Below are 22,622 nucleotides of genomic sequence, written 5' to 3'. Positions count from 1 at the left end.
ACTCTATACTAACAACCACAACAAATTATTATAAGTTAGAAAACAAAGAGCCATATTAATCAAATATCAAAATTAAGTTAGCAGCTTAATTTTGCTTACTTTTCTTGGGTAACCCAATTGATAACTAAATCAAGTCGTTTTTCAGATAATCCACATTTAATTCCTTCCAGAGTTAGATCTGCACTAATAGGACATTTGAAAGCATGACTTGTGCTAAATATTTCCTCAAAAAATAAGAGTAATGGAAGAGGCTTTCCTCTAATCTTTCCAACAGCTGCAAAAAGAAAGAAAGAAACAAAAGTTTTTGGTCAAATTCATTAAAAATTGGCTTGGTTGTTTTTCTTATTTCATAGTACAATTTTAATTTCTTTATATCTTCTAAATTTTTAACAATAAAGGTACTTAAACTCTACATTTTTAGATAACTAAATATCATTGTCTAGGCCATATGAAGATGGAGGTAGAGATTACAATATTTGTCAACAAGCCAAAAGACACCAAAAAATGCTGAGCCACAGAAGTTGGGGGATCTTCCTTAGAGTTGCCAGAAGGGCTGGCCCTGTTAACATTTTTCAGACTTCTAGTTTGCAGAACTTTGAGAAAATAAGTTTCTTTTACTTTGAGCCATAGATTCTCCCATTAGTAGTACAAACCTAGTCTTACCAAAGAAAAACTATGATCTGAACAGAGAAAGCAAATGATGTGGCGTCTTCTGAGCTTATCCTTATAAATACACCAGGGACAAAGTTCCTCCTGCAAACTCTATTGCTTTATCGCTAACCAAAGAGACAAATATAAATGGATATGTAGGCTCAGCCAATCACCAGAACATCTCAATTTCAAACTAGCATGATTTTAAAAATTAGTATGACTATAATTCATTTTTGTATTTAAACTGTATGTATATCCAATGCCTGAACTTTTAGGGGGAAAAGACAGTCAATTTAAGTTCTTAATATGGTTATTTTCCTTTTTTGAGCAGAAAATATCTTATTTTTCAGATTTTTATTTGACTCCTCTTCAAGTGAGGAAAATTTTAAGAATACAGTTGGACAAAAGAGTCTTGGATTTAGGAAACAGAAAAGCAGAACACGGTCTTTAATTCCAGTACTTGGGAGATAGAGGTAGGCAAATCTCTAAGAATTTGAGGCCAGCCTGGTCTACATAAGCTAGTTCTAGGACAGCCAGTGCTATATAGTAAGACTGTCTTAAAAAAAAAAAAAAAAAAAAGATTCCAGCACTTGGGAGACAGAGGCAGGCAGATCTCTGTGAGTTCAAGGTCAGCCTGGTCTACATAGTAAGTTCCAGGCCAGGTGGGGCTACAGGGAGACCCTGTCTCAAAAAGACCAAAAACACTGGGAAAAAAAAAAGGCCTAATGTTTGCCTGATGAATTCTAGAATAGGTGCAATCTTGTCTTCAGGTGAGTACTCACAGGTAAGCCCATTAAACTCCCTTGGGCAGTTCCAAACCCATGTCCATACAGATGGCCCCAGTTAAATGCGGTGGGTCATAAAATAAAACAAAATGACATGAATGTGAGAAAGGAGCTTTTAGGGAAGTGGGGCTGTTGGTAGGGTGGAAGAGAGCTAGGAGAGCGTGGGGATGAGAGCAACCAGAGTGCATTATACACATGAGTGAAACTGTCAAAGAACAAATTTAGTAAAAAATATACTAGGGTGGGTGAAAAGGTTCAGTGGGTAAAGGCATTTGCCACCAAACCTTATGAGCTGAATTTGATCCCTAGGACCTACACGGTAGAAGAAGAGAACTGACTCTTAAAAGTTGTCCTCTGACCTTCACATGCACCTGGAAGAGTATGGCACAGATTTCCTAGGCATGATACTGAAATCAGAATACATAAAAGAAAAAATTCCACAAACTTGATTTTAATAAAACATAAAGGCAAAGCATGATGGTACACACCTTTAATCCCAGGCTGGGGAGGCAGAGGCAGGCAGATCCTTGAGTTGGAGGTCAGCCAGAGCTACATCGTGAGACCCTGTCTCAAAACAAAGAAAAACAACAAAAAAACCCTAAAAAATGTAGTCTTAGAGAGAAACTATTAAGAGAATAAAAAGAGAGGAGGTATTTACAAATAATATATCTAATTTGTATTAATTTCATGAATCAGATTTCACAGGAATGAATTTAATTTTACTCAAGAAGTCAGTCACAAAATAATGCCTATTGCATGATTCCATTTATATAAAATTATAGGAAATGGAAACTAATCTATGGTAACTAAAAGCAGACTAGTGGTTGAATGGAGTCTTCAGGAAAGAGAGGCTGTGGACAGTAGAGGGTGGAAGGGGTGAAAGAGGAGGACTACCAACTGGCATGAGGGAGCTTTGTGGTGATGATGTTGTGGTACATACATATGTCAAACTTAGCTGGGGGTATAGCTCAGTGGTAGAGTGTTTGCCTAGCATGCATGAAACCCTATGTTTCATTCTCAATATTACGCCAAAAAATGTACAATTTGTTTTATATATGTTAATTTGCCACAAGAAAGTGATTTAAGGAGGTGAACAAATTTGACAAAAATGTTAACGTTATCAAATCTTGTTAGCAAGCATATGAGTATAATATGTTTCTCCATGTTTTTCTATATACAAAATATTTTATAATTTAACTTAGGAAATCTAATCAAACCCCTAATATTATAGCTTCAGAAACAGTAAATAATAGAGACGGGGGTAGGGACCAGCCTCTCAATAATTCTCTTCATTCTATTAAGAAAAAAACAAAGTATAATTTGCATATATAGTTAAGAAAGAATTGCTTACCCTTAAATTTATTCATTGTACCAATGTTTTGAAGAATTCTTCTGGGACTCTTTGCTGCAAAACATGCTGCCCTTTCGTATTCACCAAGGGAGATTAATTCATCAAACCTACAGCCATTGCATTTTATGTGTTACAATGATACACAAAAAGAAAGCTGATAAAAACGTCTATTACAAATTAAATGTAATGGCATAATGTGAAAAACAAAAAGTAATCTAATAAGTTACAACTAGATCCATTCACTTGGTAAGATGTCCAATTTTTCCTTCGACATTCTAGGTTTTTGTTTTTGTTTTTGTTTTTGTTTTTGCAGGTGTATCTGGATGTGTGTGCCTGTGTGTGGAGGTCAATGTTTGGTGTCCTTCTCAATTGCTTCCTATCTTATCATTTTTTTAATATTTTTTTATTTATTTTTGTCTTTTTGAGACAGGGTCTCCCTGTAGCCCCTGCTGTCCGTAGCCCCAGCTGTCCTGGAACTCACAGTGTGGACCAGGCTGGCCTCGAACTCACAAATATCCACCTGTCTCTGCCTCCCAAGTGCTGGGATTAAAGGCACGTGCCACCATGCCCGGCTTATTTATTATTTTTATTTTATGTGTATGAGTGTTTTGCCTGCATGTGTAAGTGCACCATGTGCATGTGATGCCCACAGAGGCCAGAAGAGGGTGTTGGATTCCCTGGAACTTGAGTTACAGATGTTGTTAGCTGCTGTGTGGGTTCTGGAAATTGAATCCGGGTCCTCTGGTAGAACAGCAAGTGTTCTTAACCACTGAGCCATCTCTCCAGCTCCCTAGGGTTTATTTTATTTTGTCTCAGTATTAAAGTCTCACCTTCCAATGGTCTTTGAATCTGATCCTGTACTTTATTCCTATAGTACTTACAAAGAAAATGAGAAGTAACAACTTAAAGTGAATTTACAATGAGCTTCGGTTATCCTCCCCCCACCCCATCCCCCAATGAAGAGCAATCTGTGCAGAGGCTCAGCTTAGGGAGAACAATTAAACATGACAATGGCCCAGCTGGAGACCATGAGGTAGTCTTAGAATTCAGAAGCCAATATTGATCTGCCAGGCACTGGACTCCCAAGTAAACACTGGACCAACACAGGAGCCATGGTAGCTAATGTAAGTCTCTACTCTTCTTCCCACAGCAAAGGTCTTCAAGCTAGCCCTGAGGAAAAAGAGTTTATAGCATTGCAAATGAATGCTGAACAAACCGGAACAAACACTGAATCAAAATGCATAAAACTTTGAAATCTCAATCAAGGTTTTTCTTTCATCAAATTTGGAGGATGGGGCTTCTGGAGTTTGTAAAGTACTTGCCACTCAAGCAAGAGGACCTGAGTTGTCAGATCCAGTACCCACGTAAACGCTGGCACAGTGTAGTGCCGATAATCCCAGTGGTGACAAAACAGAGTGGTGGGGCATGCCTTTAGTCCCAACAGTCAGGAGTCAGAAGCAGGCAGATCTCTGTGAGATCAAGGCTAGCCTGATCTACATAGTGAGTTCCAAGCCAGCTGGGGCTTATGATGAGACCTTCCTTGTCTCAAAAAAAGAAAAAGAAAAAAGGGTGGAGGGATTGGTGAGATGGCTCAGTGGGTAAAAGCACTTCCCTGCAAGCCTGCTGACCTAAATTCAATCTCTGGAGAGAGTTGTCCTTGGATCTCTACGAGTGCCATGACATGTGCACACACAGTTAACAATAAATAAGTAAATAGGTCAGGTGGAGAAACAATTGAAGATGACACCCAAAATCGACCTCTGGCCTTCACAGTCATGTACACACATGTGCATGTGCATCCACATACCCACACACAAACAAACACATGCACAAACGAAGCAATAAAAAATTTTAAATTACATTACATTTTTTTAAAACTAGTAGGCTTTGAGAAGTAATTAGTGCAAGAAAATAACAGACTTTGGAGTCCAAAGCCTCAAATTATCTTTACCCACTTCTTTGTATCATAACAAGTAAATGCACAGGTAAAAACATTTTATTTTCTTTTTGGTCTTTTTGAGATAGGGTCTTCCTGTAGCACAGCTGGCCTAGAACTCACTATGTAGACTAGGGTGGTCTTGAACTCACAGAAATCTACCTGCCTCTGCCTCCCGAGAGCTGGGATTAAAGGCATGTGCTACTATGCCTGGCTTGAATACTGTTTAACATTTAAGATTATAGATATTACATATGCCCATTATGTATTGGCCTGAAAGCCTATGAAGTAACTTCTAAGGAGAACACATCAGACCTTTTAAAATCTATCTTAAATACTGTACATAATAATAAATAACTTAATATGTCATAGAGTAAAAATAGCTACCAAAAGACTGAATTATCTGGGATAATCTGAATCAAAAGGACAGTGTCAAAAACATTTAATAACATCAAGTTGATAGAAATGTGAGAAAAATATAAATAAAACATATATATCCTCTATATAAAATAATCTTAACTCCTCTGAAATACATCTACAGTCCAGTAATTTTTTTCATCAAGATTATGAAAGAAAGGAAATTCTTTTTCCCCCCCTAATTTATCAACTGGAATAGAATTTTCAAAATACAAAAGGCAAACCTGTGTTGGTGACATATGCCTGTAAACTTAGCACTTGGGAAGTGTCAGCAGGAGAAGACACATGAGATGCTGCCTCAAACAAACAAACAAAAATAAAACCCAAAACCCAAGTTACAAAAGCTATTTGCCTTTCAATGTAGTAAAGAATAATTACAGCTTCCTTTGCCTTGCTTGGATCATCTTCAAACAGCTCATCAACAATACCTTCATCACCTAAGAATATAGAAAGAACCACTGTAAGAATGTAAGGTTGTTTATCAATAGATAATAAACATGTTTAAAACCAACAAATGATTGCTTTGGTTTAAAATAGCACCAACCTCCTGCTAAACCAAGTGACCACCCTGTCCCTTTCCTCCTTACCTTCAGGAACACTTTCAGGTTTTCTCTTTGGTTCGCCAGGTCTACTCTTCTACTAATTATCTGTTGGCTACTGAAGTAAGAAGCTTATAGGGTTAACAGAACTAGAAGAGCTAAGTATATATTTGCTTTCTTTAAGCTCAGTCTAGGAAACCCTTTAACTTTCTGGGGAATACGGTCATTCACTGTGTGTGTTAATTGAAAATAGAGACAAACTACCATATTCAGTTTTGGTTTTCTGAATTTGCTCCAGGATGTCTTGAAATGGGATTCTCATGTCAGATCTCAGCCATGAAGTAAGTACATGTGAAATAATCTTCAGTCTTTGATGGCTGTAAATATAAAAACATCAATGACGTATCAAGCTAAGATCACATGGCAGAAAAGTAAACACAAACAAAGCCTTCAAATTTTAAAATAAATCAATTTCTATACCGAAACCGTAAGTCTTTGTTCAGATTTTCAGCTATATCTCGCCGTTTTATCAACACAATCATTTCCTCATCTACGTCAGCCTTCTTTTGTGCCGGTACATATTTTGTTGACATATCTTCTTTAAGTTTCATATATTTATCTTCAAGATGTTGCATATATGTATTGAGAGCATCCAGACTGACAGATTCTTGGATACTCATGCCTATAGGAAAAAGAAGCAAACATGCCATGTCACCTGCAGGACTGTTGTGCTTAAACACTGTCTCAGCAAGACAGATCGGATGGTTCACTGTATTATAAAATAGTTCAGAAATGATTACATGTACTTGCAGCTTATTGAACATAAATAAAATTATTAGAAAATTATAAATGGCTAGCTTTTTACATTTATTTCTTTGCTGTGGTACTGAGAATCAAATTCAGGGCCTTATGAATGTGAAGCAGGTAGGCCACTCCTCTAACCCCAGCTAACAGTTTTATACAGCATCAAGAACAATTCAGTGACAATTGAGTCTTCTGAGAACACACAAATCTTAGCATCTGAAAAAAGGAACTCCTGCCCAATGACAGGATTTGGCCAACATATTGTCCTCTTAGCAAATCTTCCATTGTCTTCCTATCTATCATACACTCCAGGTTAACCAGTTTATTTTTTTCCAACACAAAAGTGAAACCTACCAAATCTTCAGTTGTCTTACTCTCCCATTGCCTTGTGTTCATTAGCCATAAAACACACACACACACACACACGCACGCACGCACGCACGCACGCACGCACGCATGCACACACACACCCCAAATACCTTTCTTTCTCATCTGGCAAATTACTGACATTCAGAGACACACATCTAAGAAAAGCCCACCCTTCCAACTCCCTGTCCCTGTTAAAATCCTATTGGATTTTAACCATTTCCTTCTTATCTTCTTGGCACTTAGTCAGTGTGCTATTTATTCTAAGAACTTGTTCATATGTATCTTACTTGGAGTATGCGAGTCACAATTTTACATCTGAAAGTAAATCTAATCCCTACATCAACCAAATGCAAGATGATCATACAGACAGGGTTGAAATCCTGTAAATATATAGTAGTCCATTACATCAAGGTACAGCCCCTTCCATTTAGGAAGTCCAAGTCTATCTTCCTGAAATGTCTACTTATTATTCTTCCTCTGAATAAACACTAAGCAGAAACCTTTAAATTTTGAAATTACTGATCTTACTATCCACAGTCTTTATTTTCTCCAGAATAAATACTTATAGCTCCATTCATCATACAAATCTCTCCAATCCTGGGTGAAGACAAGGTATACTCCATTTCTTTTCTTATTTATTTATATATTTTTATGTATATGAGTGTATTGCCTACATGTGCAGTGCTCGAAGAGGTCAGAAGAGGGCATCAGATCTCCTGGAACTGGAGTTACAGGTGGTTGTTAGCCACCTGTGGGTGCTGGGAACTGAACCTGGGTCCTGGGTCCTCTGCAAGAGCAGCCAGTACTCTTAACTGCTGAGCCATCTCTCCATTGCTATACCCCATTTCTTAAAATGTGACAAAAGTATTAAGGACATGAAGCCAGTGATCACTAATGTCACCATGAATACTCACCAAAACTGAGTATGTCACAACTTTCCCATCTGTCATCCCAGTGGCTCTCACATGTTATAGTCATCAGAATAACCAAAACTTGGTAAAACTCCATCTCTGGACTCAATCACCAAGTTTCTGATGTAGTGTAAACCTGAGAGGAGACCTAAAAATTTATATTTGTGTGTGTGATGTGTTATGTGTGTGCACACATACATGTGGATACACATACACATGTATGCATGCATTTGGAGCCCATAGGTTTACATCTGGTGTCTTCCTCTATTACTCATCATCTTATTTTTTTGAGGTGGGTCTCTTACTGAACCTGGAGTTCATAGATTGGCTAGACTGACTGACCAATGAGCTCCAGAGATCCACCTGTCTCTACCTCCACTCCCCAGTATTGGGGATACAGAGCTGCTACCACTGGCTTTTATGGGGGTACTGGGGATCTGAACTCAATTCTCATGCTTATGCAGCAGGCACTTTGCTGAGTTATCTCCCCAACCCCAAGCATTTCTTTTTTTTTTGGTCTTTTTGAGACAGGGTCTCCCTGTAGCCCCAGCTGTCCCGGAATTCACTATGTAGACCAGACTGGCCTTGAACTCACAGAGATCCGTCTGCCTCTGCCTCCCAAGTGCTGGGATTGTAGGTGTGTACCACCATGCCCAGCTATTATCTCTCAAATATTTTAAATGAAATATAGTACCTGGAATAGGTTTTGAAAGGTGTCTGGAGGAAGCACAATATTTTACTTCTTTTCTGTCATACTCTGACCTCAGCTGTTTCATTTGTTCTATCTGCAGCTGAATCATTGTGGAATTATTTTCAATAATCCTTATTCTGAAAAAACAGATTTTCTTATGTTCATTACAACTGATTTAATTACTTAACCATAACATTTAAAGTAAAACAGATTAAACTGCTGCTTTATTTTATCTAATTATAATTTTGAACCATTAGGAACTAGGTAGAAGTTTAGAACAAGGAACAGTTTCCTTTCACAGCATCAATAAAATCTAATATCATGATTATTAATCCCAATGGAAATTCATAAGCATTAGATATAATCTGGCCACAAAACACTGTCTATTCCCTTTAGTAAAACATTACTTTTGAGGTGCTGGAGAGATGGCTCAGGGGTTAAGAACACTGACTGTTCTTGCAGAAGACCCTGGTTCGAATCCCATCACCCACATGGCAGCTAACAACTGTCTGTAACTCTAGTTCCAGGGGATGCAATGACCTCTTCTGTCCTCCATGGGCATTGCAAGACACAGGTGCACTTGCATACATGCAGGCAATACATGCATACACATAAAATAAAAATAATAAATAAAAAGAATTACTTTTGAAACTTAAAAAGCTTTTTCTTTCTTTCTTTTTTTTTTTGAGACAGGATCTCACTATGTAGCCAACTCTGGCCTTGGATTTGTGATCCTCCTCTCTTGGCCTCCCAAGTACTGGCACAGACAGATCTCTGTGAATTCAAGGCCAGCCTGGTCTACATAGTGAGTTATAGGCCAACTGGAGCTCCAGGGAGGCCGTCTCAAAAAGACAAAAAGAAAAAGCTTTTAAAAATAACTATTATTTTGCTGGGGCTATTATAACACAACAAATTTGGTGACTTAAAGTAACAGATATGTACCTTGCCTCCTCCAGCCCTTGGGGCTGCAAACTTCTACCTCTGTCTCTCAAGTTCCACTGCCTTCTCCACTGCCCATGTCACAGGTTCCTCTGTCTCCCTCCTATAAAGACACTTTTAGTTGTTTCTAGGGCACACCTGGACATACTCCCTACCTCAAAAGACTTCATTTGGCCAGGCATGGAGGCACACTCCTTCAGTCCCAGCACTGGGGAGGTAGAGGCAGGTGGATCTGGTAAGTTTGAGGCCAGCCTGGTCTACATTTAGAGTTTAGGCCAGCTAGGGCTACAGGGGGACCCTGTCTCAAAAAGACAAAAAAAAAAAAAAAAAAAAAAAAGCATTTAATCCCATCTGTAAAGACCGTTTTATTAAATAAGGCAACATTAAACACTACAGGTTCCAGAGACAAGCATCTGGTATCTTTGCAGGCCACTGCTCAGCCTACTGCAGTGATTTTGATTCTAGAGCTAGGGAAAAGACAGCAAAAAAAATTAAATTAAAAAATTAATTTAAATTAATTTTTTCAGAAATAAGGGTCTTTCAAGATCATCATCTTCTTGCTCAACTTCCTAAATAGCTCCTAGATTAGAAAATTTCTTTTTTTTTTTAAAGATCGTTACAATTTTTTTTTTTTTGGGTCTTTTGGAAGCAGGGTCTCCCTGTAGCCCCAGCTGTCCTGTAGACCAGGCTGGCCTTGAACTCACAGAGCTCCACCTGCCTCTGCCTCCCAAGTACTGGGACTATAGGCGTGCGCCACCATACCCGGCTACAAATATCTTTTTAAAAATTTTATTATGTGTATAAGTATATTGCCTGCATCTATGTGAGTGCACCCATGTCATGAAATGCTGTGGAGGTCAGAAGAGGGCTTTGGATTCCCCTGTAACTGGAGTTAAGGATGGTTTGTAGACACCATGTGAATGTTGGGAATCGAACCCGGGTCCTTTGCAAGAGCAGTCAATGTTCTTAACCGCTGAGCCATCTCTCCAGGCCCATAAAATTTCTTTTAAGTACTATTTGAAGTTTACTTCCTAGCTTTGTTGGCCGAGGAGAGAAATAACAGATTAAAATGAGTTAGGTACTATTACAGAAAATTTACTTATGACATTTGTTAAACATGGTAAGAAAGACTTTATTCAAAAGAGGTTATAGCTGGTAGGCATAGTGGCGCATGCCTGTTATGCCAGCCCTTGAGAGCCTGAGATAGGAGAATCGCAAATTCGAGGCCAGCCTGGACTACATAATGAGACCCTGTTTCAAAAAAAAAAAAAAAATTAAAAAAGAGGGCACAGCAATGAGGGACAACTGCAATGTGTTTCTACAACAGTAAAAAAGACTGGCTCAATTCTGAAGACAGTGCTGGAAATTGGGAGTAATAGTCAAGAAGCAGGGTGAAGCCAGGCATGGTAGCACACACCTTTAATCCCAGCACTTGGGAGGTAGGAACCAATGGATCTCTGTGAGCTCAAGGCCAGCCTGTCTACATTAGGAGTTTCAGACTACTCAGGGCTACATAGTGAGACCTATTTCAAAACAAAAACTTACCTTTGTGACCTGTGAAATTCAATGAATTTTAGTATACTCAGAGTTGTTTAACCATCATTACTCTTTAATTCTAGAACATGTCACCACCCCCAAAGTGAGCCTTGTAATCATCAGAGGTCTGCTGAGCAGAAAACAATTTTCTATGTAGTTCCAGGTACAGAGCAGTCCATCCCTCCCCCAACACAGTGCAACTATACTAAGATGGGTTCATTTACCAGCATCATTTTATATAGGAGGGTTTCCCAGTAGACAGCCAGTAGATCCTAAGTTTTGTGCTTTATCCTCTTCACATAATCAATACTGAAACTTAAGGTTCCTAGAAAAGGGTTGCTATGGGGAGGGGGTTGTTGTTTGTGACAGGGTCTCACTCTGTATCCCAAGCTGGCCTTGTGACACTCTTGTCTCAGACTGCCAAGTGCTGGGTGAGAGGCATGCCTTCCCATGCCTCCCATGTAGCAAGTTTTAATAAGTGTCCTCTGTGTCAACCAGGCTAGTGCTGTTTATCTTTTGTTTTGTGTCAGATTTCACCCCAATAGCCTCTACCTTATCCACTTTCTGATGCTTTTGTTAAGATTAAATTTTTTAAATTTTTGATTCAACATTTTTTGATTTATGTATATGAGTGTTTTGCTTGTATGTATGTAAGTGCACCATGTGTGTACAATACCCACACAGACCAGAGACGACATCAGATCCCCTGGAACTGGAGTTATGGGAAGCTGCTAATGGCCACGTGGGGTTGGAAACCAAATCCAGGTCCTCTACAAGTGTAGCCAGAGCTCTTAACTGGTGAGCCATCTCTCCAGCCACAACATTAAAAAAAAAAAAATTTATGTGGCAATTTTCCCAAAGAGGAAGGTCCGTCCCAACAAGTGGCCAAGCCACGTTTCTGGTGGTGAAAGTAAAACTTTTCAAAATTTTCCAGGATGACTTAAAATGCTCTATTTGTCTTTAATTTGCCAAATGTTAACATTAAAAACATGAGACTACTCTACAAAAGTATTTTAGCCAGGCATGGTGGCTGACACCTGTAATCCTTGCATTTGGGAGGATGAGATGGGAGGACTGCTGTAAGCTTGAGGTCAGCAGGGCCACATAATGAGATTTTCTTTAAAAAGCACTTTATTTTTTGGTTGTTAGCCTTAGCCTTTAATGGCTGTGATTAAGGGCTGGAGAGATGGCTCAGCAGCTAAGAGCACTGACTGCTCTTGTAGAGGACCTGGGTTCAATTCCCAGCACCCACATGGTGGCTATGAACCGTCCTTAACTCCAGTTCCAGGGGAATCCAAAGCCCTCTTCTGACCTCTGTGGCATTGCACGACACAGGTGCACTCACACACTGTGGGCAATACACTCAAACACATAAAATAAAAATAATAAAATATTTTTAAAAGCACTTTATTCTCTTCAGGAGATTACTTACCTTTGTGCATCACAAAATTAAGTGCCATAATCCAGGTAGGAATTGTGAAATTGTACTGTCAATCATCCATAGGAAATTGCCTGGAGTAACTACATGCCTTTATTATCTAATAGTGTATCAGCCATTACACTAACAGGTATCATCAAATTCTCAAACAAGATTAATAGTTTTATTTATTTTTATTTTATGTGTATGCATGTATTGCCTGCATGTACGTAAGTGCACCCATGTCGTGCAAGGCCCATGGAGGTCAGAAGAGGCTGTTGGATCCCCTGGGACTGGAGTTATGGACAGTTGGTAGCTGCCATGTGGGTGCTGGGATTCGAACCCGGATCTTCTGCAAGAAAAACCAGTGTTCTTAACCACCGAGACATCTCTCCAGCCCCCAAAGTTGTTATTTTTAAGATAAAAATTAACAAAGTAAATTGGGCTGAAGAGATGACTCAATGGTTAAGAGCACTGACTGCTCTTGCAGAGGACCAGGGTTCCACTCCCAGCACCCACATGGCAGCCAACAACTATCCATAGCTCCAGTTCCTGGGGATTTGATGCCCTCTTCTGACCTCTGCAGGCACTGCACGACATGGGTGCACTTACATGTAGGCAACATACTCATACATGCAAAATAAAAATAATAAAGTTTTTTAAAAAAAGAGTTTCTTTAAAAAAAATTAAGGTAAATCACGCTAAAGGTAAGCATGATATAATTCAGTAATCTTAGCACTTGGGAGGCTGAGGCAGGAACATGTTGAGCAAGGACAACCAGCCTAGGTTATATAGTGAATTCAAGGCTAAACACTGAGAATAAATAAAAGAAAAAAAGACCACAACCACCGGGTCAGTTGCAATGAAAGATTATTACAAAAAGGTGACCATGCTGACTCCCTCTAGTTACTAATGTACTCACTTTGCCTCCAGTTGGATTGCTCTTTTCTGGTGGTAGACCAAAGCTGTGGGCTCTGCTGCCAAAACTTTAAGTTTTCCATGAAGATAAAATGCAGTTCTTCGGCCTTTCTTTATTACCTCAATAAAGGCGTCGTATTCTTTTTTGATTGAAGTTAGAATGGATTTGTATGCAGTAACATAGTCTATTACCTGAAATATGATTTTTCTGTCTATGGTACTGAATTTTTTATAGAAGGCACAACAATCAAAAGTCTTTCAAGTGGACTATTTTAAGTGAAGCATGATTAATAATTAGAAATATAAAAAATGTAAAGCAGCCAGGCGTGGTGGCGCATGCCTTTAATCCCAGCACTCGGGAGGCAGAGGCAGGCGGATCTCTGTGAGTTCAAGGCCAGCCTGGTCTACATAGTGAGTGCCAGGACAGCTAGGACTACAGGGAGACCCTGTTTCAAAAAGACAGAAAAAAAAATGTAAAGCAAACTCAGCATGACTAGACACTAAAAACAGTAACCACTGAATATATTACGCCCTCTGAGGATCACTATAGTAGATACTGTGATTGTAAATTTAAGAGAGAAAAGGGCTATTTTTATTATATTTTGTATGTATGAATTCATACCATATGGTGTAGTTTAAAATAATACCAGGTCCCTGGGCATGGTGGTGCACACCTTTAATCTTAGCACTTGGGAGACAGAGGCAGGTGGATATCTATGAGTTCAAGGCCAGCCTGGTCTACATAGTGAGTTTCAGGCCAGCCAGAACTGCATAGTGAGACCCTGTCTCAAAAACAAACAACAACAAAAACCAACAAGGTCTACATTTCTCAGTTGTAGATTTTTTTTTTTTTTTATCTTTTTGAGACAGGGTCTCCCTGTGGCCCCAGCTGGCCTTGAACTCACAGAGATCTGCTTGCCTCTGCGTCCCCAGTGCTGGGATTAAAGGAGTGTACCACCACACCTGGTAGTTGTAGATTTTTAAATTCTATACCCTTTACTCCCTCCAAATCTACTCTCTGGCATCATTGAGACCTTAAAATCTGAACTCATTCACCTGCTTTTCCAGCATATCCGTTCCAAGTGCCTAATTGTGCTGGATAGCTTTAGTGTCAACTTGACACACCTGGGTTGAGGGAGCCTCAGTTGGGGAATTGCCTCTATTGGACTGGCCTATGGCCATGTCTGAAGGGCATCTTCTTGATGAGTGATGTGGGAGGGCCCAGCCCACTGTGGGTGGTGCCACCCCTGGACAGGTGGGTCTGTGTTGCATAAGAAAGCAGGCTGAGCAGGAGCCGCGGGAGCAAGCCAGTAAGCGCCCCGCTGAGAAAGGAGTCCTCCATTTAGCGCCCAGCTCCATTGCGACCTTAACAGCAGGGTTCCCCAACAGACACACACTTCTATCCCAGCACTGAATTGGCAGAGGCAGATGGAACTTTGTGAGTGTGGGTGAGTCTGGTCTACACAGCAAGTTTCAAGGCAGCTGGGGCTATTGAGGGATCCTGTCTTATAACAAAACAAAAAACAAAAATCAAAAACAGCACCAGGCCTGGTGGTGCTCATCTTTAATCCCAGTACTCAGGAGGCAGAGGCTAGCCTGGTCAGATTCTAGGCCAGGTTGGGCTACAGGGAGAATTGGTCTCAAAACAAAGCAAAAAGAAACCAACAACAATAACAAATAATAATGGCCTTTGATAAACAACCTTTTCCCATGGAATGAGCTCTGTGATTTTGACTGATTATATCCATTATGAAATTATTTGTAGTTGTACAATATTCTGATTCTAACAGGGACTTTAAATGAAGGGAGGATGTGAGATCTATTTTAGTAATTATATTGAAAAGCTAATGCATATGCAATGGAGCAAAGTCTTTTTGATACAGGGTCTCCCTGTAGCCCCAGCTGCTCTGAAACTCACTATGTATACCAGGTTGGCCTTGAACTCACAGAGATCCACCTGCCTCTGCCTCCCAAGTACTGGGATTACAGGTGTATGCCACCACACCCAGCTTTCTTCCATTTTTTTAATTTATTATTATTATTTTTTATGTGTATGAGTGTATTTTCTGTATGTATGTAAGTGCACCCAGGTTGTGCAATACCCTCGAGGTCAGAAGAGAGCATCAAATTCCCCGGGAACTAGAGTTACAGATGGTTGTTAGCTGCCATGTGGGTGCTGGGAACTGAACCCAGGTCCTCTGCAAGAGCAGCCAGTGCTCTTAACCACTGAGCCATCTCTCCAGCCCCAGTAGTATTTTTTCTTAATGTTGTAGATGCATTATTCACACAAAAATGAATCATCAAAAAAGTTTAAATAGGTTTAAAAAAGAACAGAAAAATTATAGGCCAGGTGTGGTGGTGCATTCCTTTAATCCCAGCACTCGGGAGGCAGAGGCAGGCAGGTCTCTGTGAGTTCAAGGCCAGCCTTGTAGCTGGGGCTACAAGGAGACCCTGTCTCAAAAAGACCAAGAAAAAGAAAAAAGAAAAATTGTAATTTATGTTTGTTCATGAGGATTTCCGAAGGGACTGATGATATATGTATAAAGAGTCCTCAATCCAAAATTTTCTTGGGAATCTGAGATTATGCTTTCTATCTCTGCTGTATTTCTTGAGTGTAGTATCCTCCACTAGTTTTCTTTAGCTAAGCAGTACTAGAAAAAGTTACCCAGGAAGACATCCAGTTCATCAAAAGTGATATAAAGAGATTGTTAATCTGTGGCGAGTATAGGAAAATATATTTGAGGAGATGCTCTATTCTCTTTTTGCCATACCCACACTAGCTATCCACCCGCACCGGAACCTTTAATGAGGAGACGCTTTCCACATGAAGCACCTGCTGCTTTTCCTACTTCATATGTCCTTTGGAGTGCTCCAAGATAACTCCATATTCCAGTGGGTAGCTAATACCATCATAGTGATACCATGCTCAACGTGCGTCAGTGAGTTGGAAGAAACCAATTTCAAGAGAATACTAATGAGTAGCTTATCGAAAACACAGAAGATGCAAAACTGGCATACCATAGGTACACAGCTGGAAATTCCACCTTACCCACAAAATATTTTAAAATTTGGGAACTTTTACCCTCAAACCTTTTCACAGCTTTCCTTGAAAATTCTGAGCACTCTAACAATCTAGAGCCCCATGCTTTAACAGCACCCTGACTTGGTTCTTCCTGTCACTACAGTCTCCCATCATTCCTTTTTCTCTCAGTTAGCTCACTTAATTCTTTTACGGTATTTCCTTCCTGGTTCTGCAATCATTAAATGAAAATGAATGAGACTTCAGAAAATGAAAAACAAGTTTCAAGAAGTCCTTGTTTTACTTCTAAAGTATCGAATGATTTCAAATGATTTCCATTTCAGATCACCTCTCAGTCCTAAAGAATTCTTTACAATATACAAATAACTTTACCCTTACACAATGTACAAGGAGTTCAAATCAAACTCTTAGAGGGGAGAGAACAAAGGAATGTAGATATAGGTTTTAAATTTAATCTAGATGTTTCCTCTTAGAATTAAATATGCCAACACCAACTTCAAAATGACTTCACTATAATTATACTAATGTAAAGCAGATATCTCCAGCAAGAGTAAGTCTTAGTTAGCATTCAGACATGCAAAGATAAGCAAGTCACAGTGACATAATTTTCATTTGCTGATTTCACAAATGCAGAGGCTCAGCATGACTTGGTAGTTATGAAACCTATTCAAGATACTGTCTGTATGTAAATATTCACCCAATACATTCCCTAACAAGCAAAAGACCAACAGCAACATCACAACAACATATAAAATGAAGGTATATACTAAATGTACCAATTCTAAAAGATAGGGTTGTTCTCTTGAATGATTTAGAAGAAAAGATTCTTTTCCTACCTTCTACTATTATACATATCATCCTAGATTCGTTTCCTGTTGCTGTGATAAAACACCCTGAGAAAAGGTTTAAGTTAGCTCACAGTTCAAGGTTACAGTCCATCTCTGAGGAAGGCACAGGTTGTAGGAACTTGAAGCAGCTAGTCACATGATGGTCAAGAACAGAAAGAATGAGTGCGTGCATGCCTTGGTGCTCACCTTGCTTTCTTCACTCTTCCACAGTTCAAGGCCCATCTTATGAGGCAGTGATGGCCACATCATGTGGGTCTTTCCACCTCAACTGACCCAGTTAACAAATTCTCACACAGGTTGGAGCTGCTCTTGCAGAGGACCTGGGTTTGTTTCCCAGCACCCACATGGCAGCTAACAATGGTCATAACTCCAGTTCCAAGGGATCCAACACCCTCTCCTGACCTCATGGGCACTGCAGGTATGAGTGCACTTACATATATGCATGTAAACACTCATACACATAAAAATTTTCTCACAAGCTTGCCCACAGGCCGACCTAATTTAGACAATTATATATTGAGACCCTCTCTCCACATGATTCTATATTATGTCAAGTTGACAATTAAAACTAGCACATATACATCACTTTCCTTTATTTCTTTGGTAGATATATATCCCTACACTCTGCACTTTTTCATTACTTTTTCTTTGGTCTCATATATCCTAAGATGGCCTTCAACTCACTACACAGCTGAGGATGACCTTTGAACTTCTGATCAACCTGCCTTTACCTCCCAGTATGTGCCACCATGCCAGGTTCAAACTATGTGGTGCTGAGGATGGAACCTAGAGCCTTGTGCATGCTAGGCAAGGGCTCTACCAACTGAGCTACATTCCCAGCCCATGCTTACTTTTTAAAAATTAATTAATTAATTTCATGTGTGAGTCTTTAGCCTGCATGCATATAGTTGCATCTATGTGCACAATGCCTCCGGAGGTCAGAAGAGAGGGTCAGATCCCTGAAACTGGAGTTACAAACAGTTGTTAGCCACCATGCGGGTGCTAGGAACTGAACCCAGGTCCTCTGTAAGGACAGCTAGTACTCTTAATCATTGAGCCAACTCTCCATCCTCCCCTGTGCTTACTTACTTTTCCTTAGAGTGAGACACTAGGCTTTAATTTTTTTTATTAGTCTATATTAATCACGGATAACAGCTTCATTATGACATCTTCTTGCAGGTATTTTTAGTTTTAATCTCCTTCCTCTTCTCAACTAGCTCCCCTCCTCCTTTCATTCTGGTTGTTTTGTTTTTGGTGACTTCAAGAGTTTAATAAGGGCTGCAAAGGTAATTTACCAGAGGCTACACCATTGAAGGAAATGTCTCTCCTTCCCTCAGCAACCCATTAACCACCCAAAGATCCTGGTGGGGGAGGGGGGGAGTAGGATGGGAACAGGACTAGGTTAATTTAGAGAAAAACAAAACTCATTGTAATGTCTAAAAATTAACCAAAAGGCTGAATTCTGCTGGGCGTGGTGGCACATGAGAGGCAGAGACCGGCAGCTCTCTGAGTTCAAGCTCAGACTCGTCTACACAGAGTTCCACCTTGGCCAGGGCTTCATAGTAAGTCAGAATTCCTATTTTGCCTGCAGCTGTTTTACTTTGAGAGGAACCAACTGTCTTAAGATAAGTACTTCCTCCACAGAGAGGAAAGGATGATGATTTCACTTACTTTGCTGTCTGGGCATCTTCCAAGGTATGGCAAAGATAATGCTAGACAAAAATGAACAATGAACATACTACAGTTGCTCCTAAGGAGCCAGTTATTTCTAAAATTGTAAAGAATGCAATCAAACATGCTGTATAAAGCTATAACATTTTCTAATCTGGCTCTATTATTTCCAGTGTTAAGATCAATCAAACCCCTCATCCACTTCTAAGAGGTCTCAAAAAAAAATTTTTTTTTCCACTTTCTGAGACAGGGTCTCCCTACGTAGCCCCACTTGGCCAGGAACTCACAATGTAGACCAGACTGGCCTCATTTTCACAGAGATCTACCTGCCACTGCCTCCTGAGTGCTGGAATTAAAGGCATATGCCACCACACCCAGATGGTCTCAAAATTTTTATATTAAACTTCTGATTGATTTTGAACTTGGACGTCTCACAATGTTGCCAGTGGTGGCCTCCAACTCTTAATCTCAAGGGACTTTCCAGCCTCAGCCCCCCTAGCATCTAGTACCTGCATATGCCACTGCACCTGGCTCAAGAGATCTCAATCTAATATGCTGCATCACATCTAAATCAAGGTTTGGTAACACCACAAACAAAACCCAAAACAAGAAACTACTGGGTTCTTGTTCACGGCCCAACTCCTTCACATAGTACCTTCCCATAGAAAGGTCAAAATGGTTATGAGAGGGCACAGTTAAGCTGATTAAAAAACAGCTTGCTAAGCTAAAGTAACTGATACTCTCACTAGCAGTCAGAAGACATAAACACAGCATTGCATTTTCCCTATTCATCCCATTTTCACTAGTTGGATGCATTAATTTCTCAAAATGGACAAATGGAATGTGGTCAGTCAAGCAGTGTTACTGAGGTGGTCATTACATCCTCATGGAAACTTCCTTGTCTTAAGAGCATTGTGGTACCTTATTGAAAACATTTCGGTATATGATGAAATACTCATCGGCAGGTCCCTCCTCGTTGCAGCCCACTCTTTCCATCTCTGTAATTATGTATCTTCGAATACTTTCCAAAAACTCCTTGTCACTTCTACTAATGATTGGAGGGAGGACTGCATGTTTCTTCATTTCTTGGACTGACATAAATCCTAATCTGTAAGCTTGTTCACCAGAGAAAAATTAAATCTTGACCTCCTTTTGTAACAAAGCCAAAACTTTGGTGAACCTGAAAGAAAAAATGGCCATGAGTTAATCTAAAAACCTAAATATATTAAGCCAAATATTTGTTTTCTATTTTTATGTGCTGTATTGCCTGCATGCAAGAACACCCACATCATGCAATGCCCCCAGAGGTCAGAAGGGGGTGTCGGATTCCCTGGAACCGGAGTTAGGGATGGTTGTTAGCCACCATATTGTGCTGGGAACCAAATCCATGTCCTCTGCAAGAGCAGTCAGTGCTCTTAAACCATCTCTCCAGCCCCAAGATTTATTTTATGTGTATGTGTGTGTGTGCCTGATTCAATGTTTGTGCACATGTGTGTACTGGTGCTGCAGAGCCAGAAGAGGGTGTCAGAGTCCTTGGAACTGGAGTTACAGGCAGTTTTGAACTGCCTGATATGGGTGCTGGGAATCAAACCCAGGTCCTCTGGAGGAGCAGAAAGAATTTTTAATCACTGTTTTTTAAACACTGAGCCATCTCTCCAGCCCTGAGGTAAATAAACTATTTATTTCACTACCAGTGAACTAAAATATCCATGTTATTCTGGTGTCATAGGAGAGACCTCTGGAATATCAATATCAAGTACCAGTCAATTAAGAATTCTTCCCCTGGGGCTAGCCAGATGGCTCAGCAGGTAAAGCACTTCCATGAAAGTCTAATGACCTCGGTTTGAGCCCTAGAACCCGTGTAAAGGTGGAAGGAGAGAAATGCTATACAGAGCTGTCCTCTGGCCTCCATAAGTATGCCATGGCATGTAGGTCCCCAATAAACACATATCATAATGATAATAATATAACACACATGATAATAATTTGGAAAACCCTTTTCCTTTACTAACCAGACTCCTTTGTATGTATCATTTAATTGATGGCTTCTTATGTTTAACTCAATACTTCCTTTTTAACTTATTTTTTGCAGTGCTGGGGAATCAAACTTGGGGCCTTGCATATGCTAAGTAAGCACCCTACCATTGAAGTATACTCCCTACCCCTTTAATTTTTTTTTTATGGTATGTTTCACTTTATTCATTTATGAATGTCAGCCATTTTCTATGAGCTTTAGGTTCCTTAGGAAAGACTTATTTCAGATGATAAAAAATTCCATGGCCGAGCATGGTGGCACACGCCTTTAATCCCAGCAGAGGCAGCTGGATCTCTGGGAGTTCAAAGCCAGCCTGGTCTACATAGTTGAGTTCCAGGTCAGCTGGGGCTACAGGGAGACCCTGTCTCAAAAAATACCAAAAAAAAAAAAAAAAGTCCAATAGTCTCTAATACTTGCATAACTATATTACATTTAGATAATAGTTTTATGAAATTTGGTTTGAGCACAGTGTGTAGTAGTCTTTATTTTTTTTCCCAAATGGATAGTCTGTTGTCTTAGCTGAACTGTCTCCAAGTTTCTAAAGTTATTTCTAGCTAAGAGATTTGGAGGAAGCATATAAAGCAGGCCTGGCTAGTCATTTAACTAAAACTCTTCCTTTTTGTCATTTTCTTTAGTACCTGCTCAGGGTACATTTAGCTTAAAATAGAACATGAAACATTTTAATTGTCTGTTTTTCCTCAGTCTTTTCCCATCTATGCAGCGTTCTTTGCAGTGTACTCTTTAGAGTCCTAAAGGTTTTTAGGCTATACCACCCTGCTTCGACCTTTCATCTGTAGCACCTTCATTGAGCCATCTGTCTATTGGGCTTCCATTGATGGTTACCCACAGAGTTCCGTGAGGGGTCCACAGGGTCCTCATGAGGTCTCCCGGCACCCCACGGGGTCCAAGGCAGGCTGACTCACCTGCTCCCTGTTCCCTGCTTCCCAGAATGGTGCCAAATCCTTTCCCCCTTTAAATTAAAAAAAAAATTTATTTTATGTGCATGAGTGTATTGCCTGTACGTACATAAGTGCATCTGTGTTCTCCAATGCCCACAGAGATCAGAAGAGGGTGTCAGGTTCTTCGGAACTGGAGTTACGGAGCCCCACCTGCCTCTGCCTCTGGAATGCTGGAATTAGAGGCATATACCACCATGCCTAGCCTGTGTATAAGCAACTGCTTCTTCTTCTTCTTTCTTCTTCCTCCTCCCCCTCCCCCTCCCCTTCCTCCTCCTCCTCCTCCTCTTCTTCTTCTTCTTCTTCTTCTTCTTCTTTTGTCTTTTTTGGACAGGATCTCCCTGTAACCCCAACTGTCCTGGAACTTGCTATGTAGACCAGGCTGGCCTCACACTCACAGAAATCCACCTGCCTCTGCCTCTGCCTCCTGAGTGCTGGGATTACAGGCGTGCACCACCACTCTTGGCTTGTGCATGTTTCTTGATGGTATAAACAAGGCCAAATACTTCTCTACCATAGTGCCCGCCTGGCCTTGTCATTGTCACCCATCACACAATAGTTAGAAATAATTAGGGTGAGTGGCTTTTTTGTTTAGTTTTTTGCTTTGATTAATACAGGTTGACCTTAAACTCCGTATGTAGCTGAGAGTGACCTTGAACTCATTTTCCTGACTCCACCTTACAAGTGTTAGGATTATAAGCATGTACCACCATGCCTGGCTAAATAACTAATTTTATGATAAATTTTATTATAATTGTTGTTCTTTTTTTTTCGGTCTTTTTTTGAGACAGGGTCTCCCTGTACTCCC

General features: G+C 40.1%; 1 protein-coding gene across 4 annotated transcripts in view; it reads right to left on the bottom strand.

The window, feature by feature from the left end:
- The window catches only part of Clhc1 (clathrin heavy chain linker domain containing 1), a 52,503-nt gene that overhangs the window by 24,962 nt on the left and 4,919 nt on the right, over nucleotides 1-22,622 (bottom strand). For 2 of the 4 annotated variants that reach the window (XM_029558657.1, XM_029558656.1), the window contains 8 exons: nucleotides 19,745-20,003; nucleotides 13,269-13,456; nucleotides 8,458-8,591; nucleotides 6,160-6,361; nucleotides 5,944-6,056; nucleotides 5,493-5,577; nucleotides 2,788-2,894; nucleotides 100-274 (listed from right to left, as the gene is read on the bottom strand). In XM_029558657.1, the coding sequence (XP_029414517.1) occupies nucleotides 100-274; nucleotides 2,788-2,894; nucleotides 5,493-5,577; nucleotides 5,944-6,056; nucleotides 6,160-6,361; nucleotides 8,458-8,591; nucleotides 13,269-13,456; nucleotides 19,745-19,921 (1,181 nt within the window). In that variant the 5' untranslated portion in view covers nucleotides 19,922-20,003. Of the gene's footprint in view, nucleotides 1-99; nucleotides 275-2,787; nucleotides 2,895-5,492; nucleotides 5,578-5,943; nucleotides 6,057-6,159; nucleotides 6,362-8,457; nucleotides 8,592-13,268; nucleotides 13,457-19,744; nucleotides 20,004-22,622 lie in introns of those variants that run through there. The other 2 variants (XM_029558658.1, XM_029558659.1) reach the window with 2 other exon arrangements.

Source organism: Nannospalax galili, unplaced genomic scaffold (assembly GCF_000622305.1).
Source record: "Nannospalax galili isolate Female #2095 unplaced genomic scaffold, S.galili_v1.0 scaffold286, whole genome shotgun sequence".
NCBI classification, from domain to species: domain Eukaryota; kingdom Metazoa; phylum Chordata; class Mammalia; order Rodentia; family Spalacidae; genus Nannospalax; species Nannospalax galili.
The sequence above is the reverse complement of the archived record's forward strand: the minus strand, read 5'-3'. Positions and strand labels throughout refer to the sequence as shown.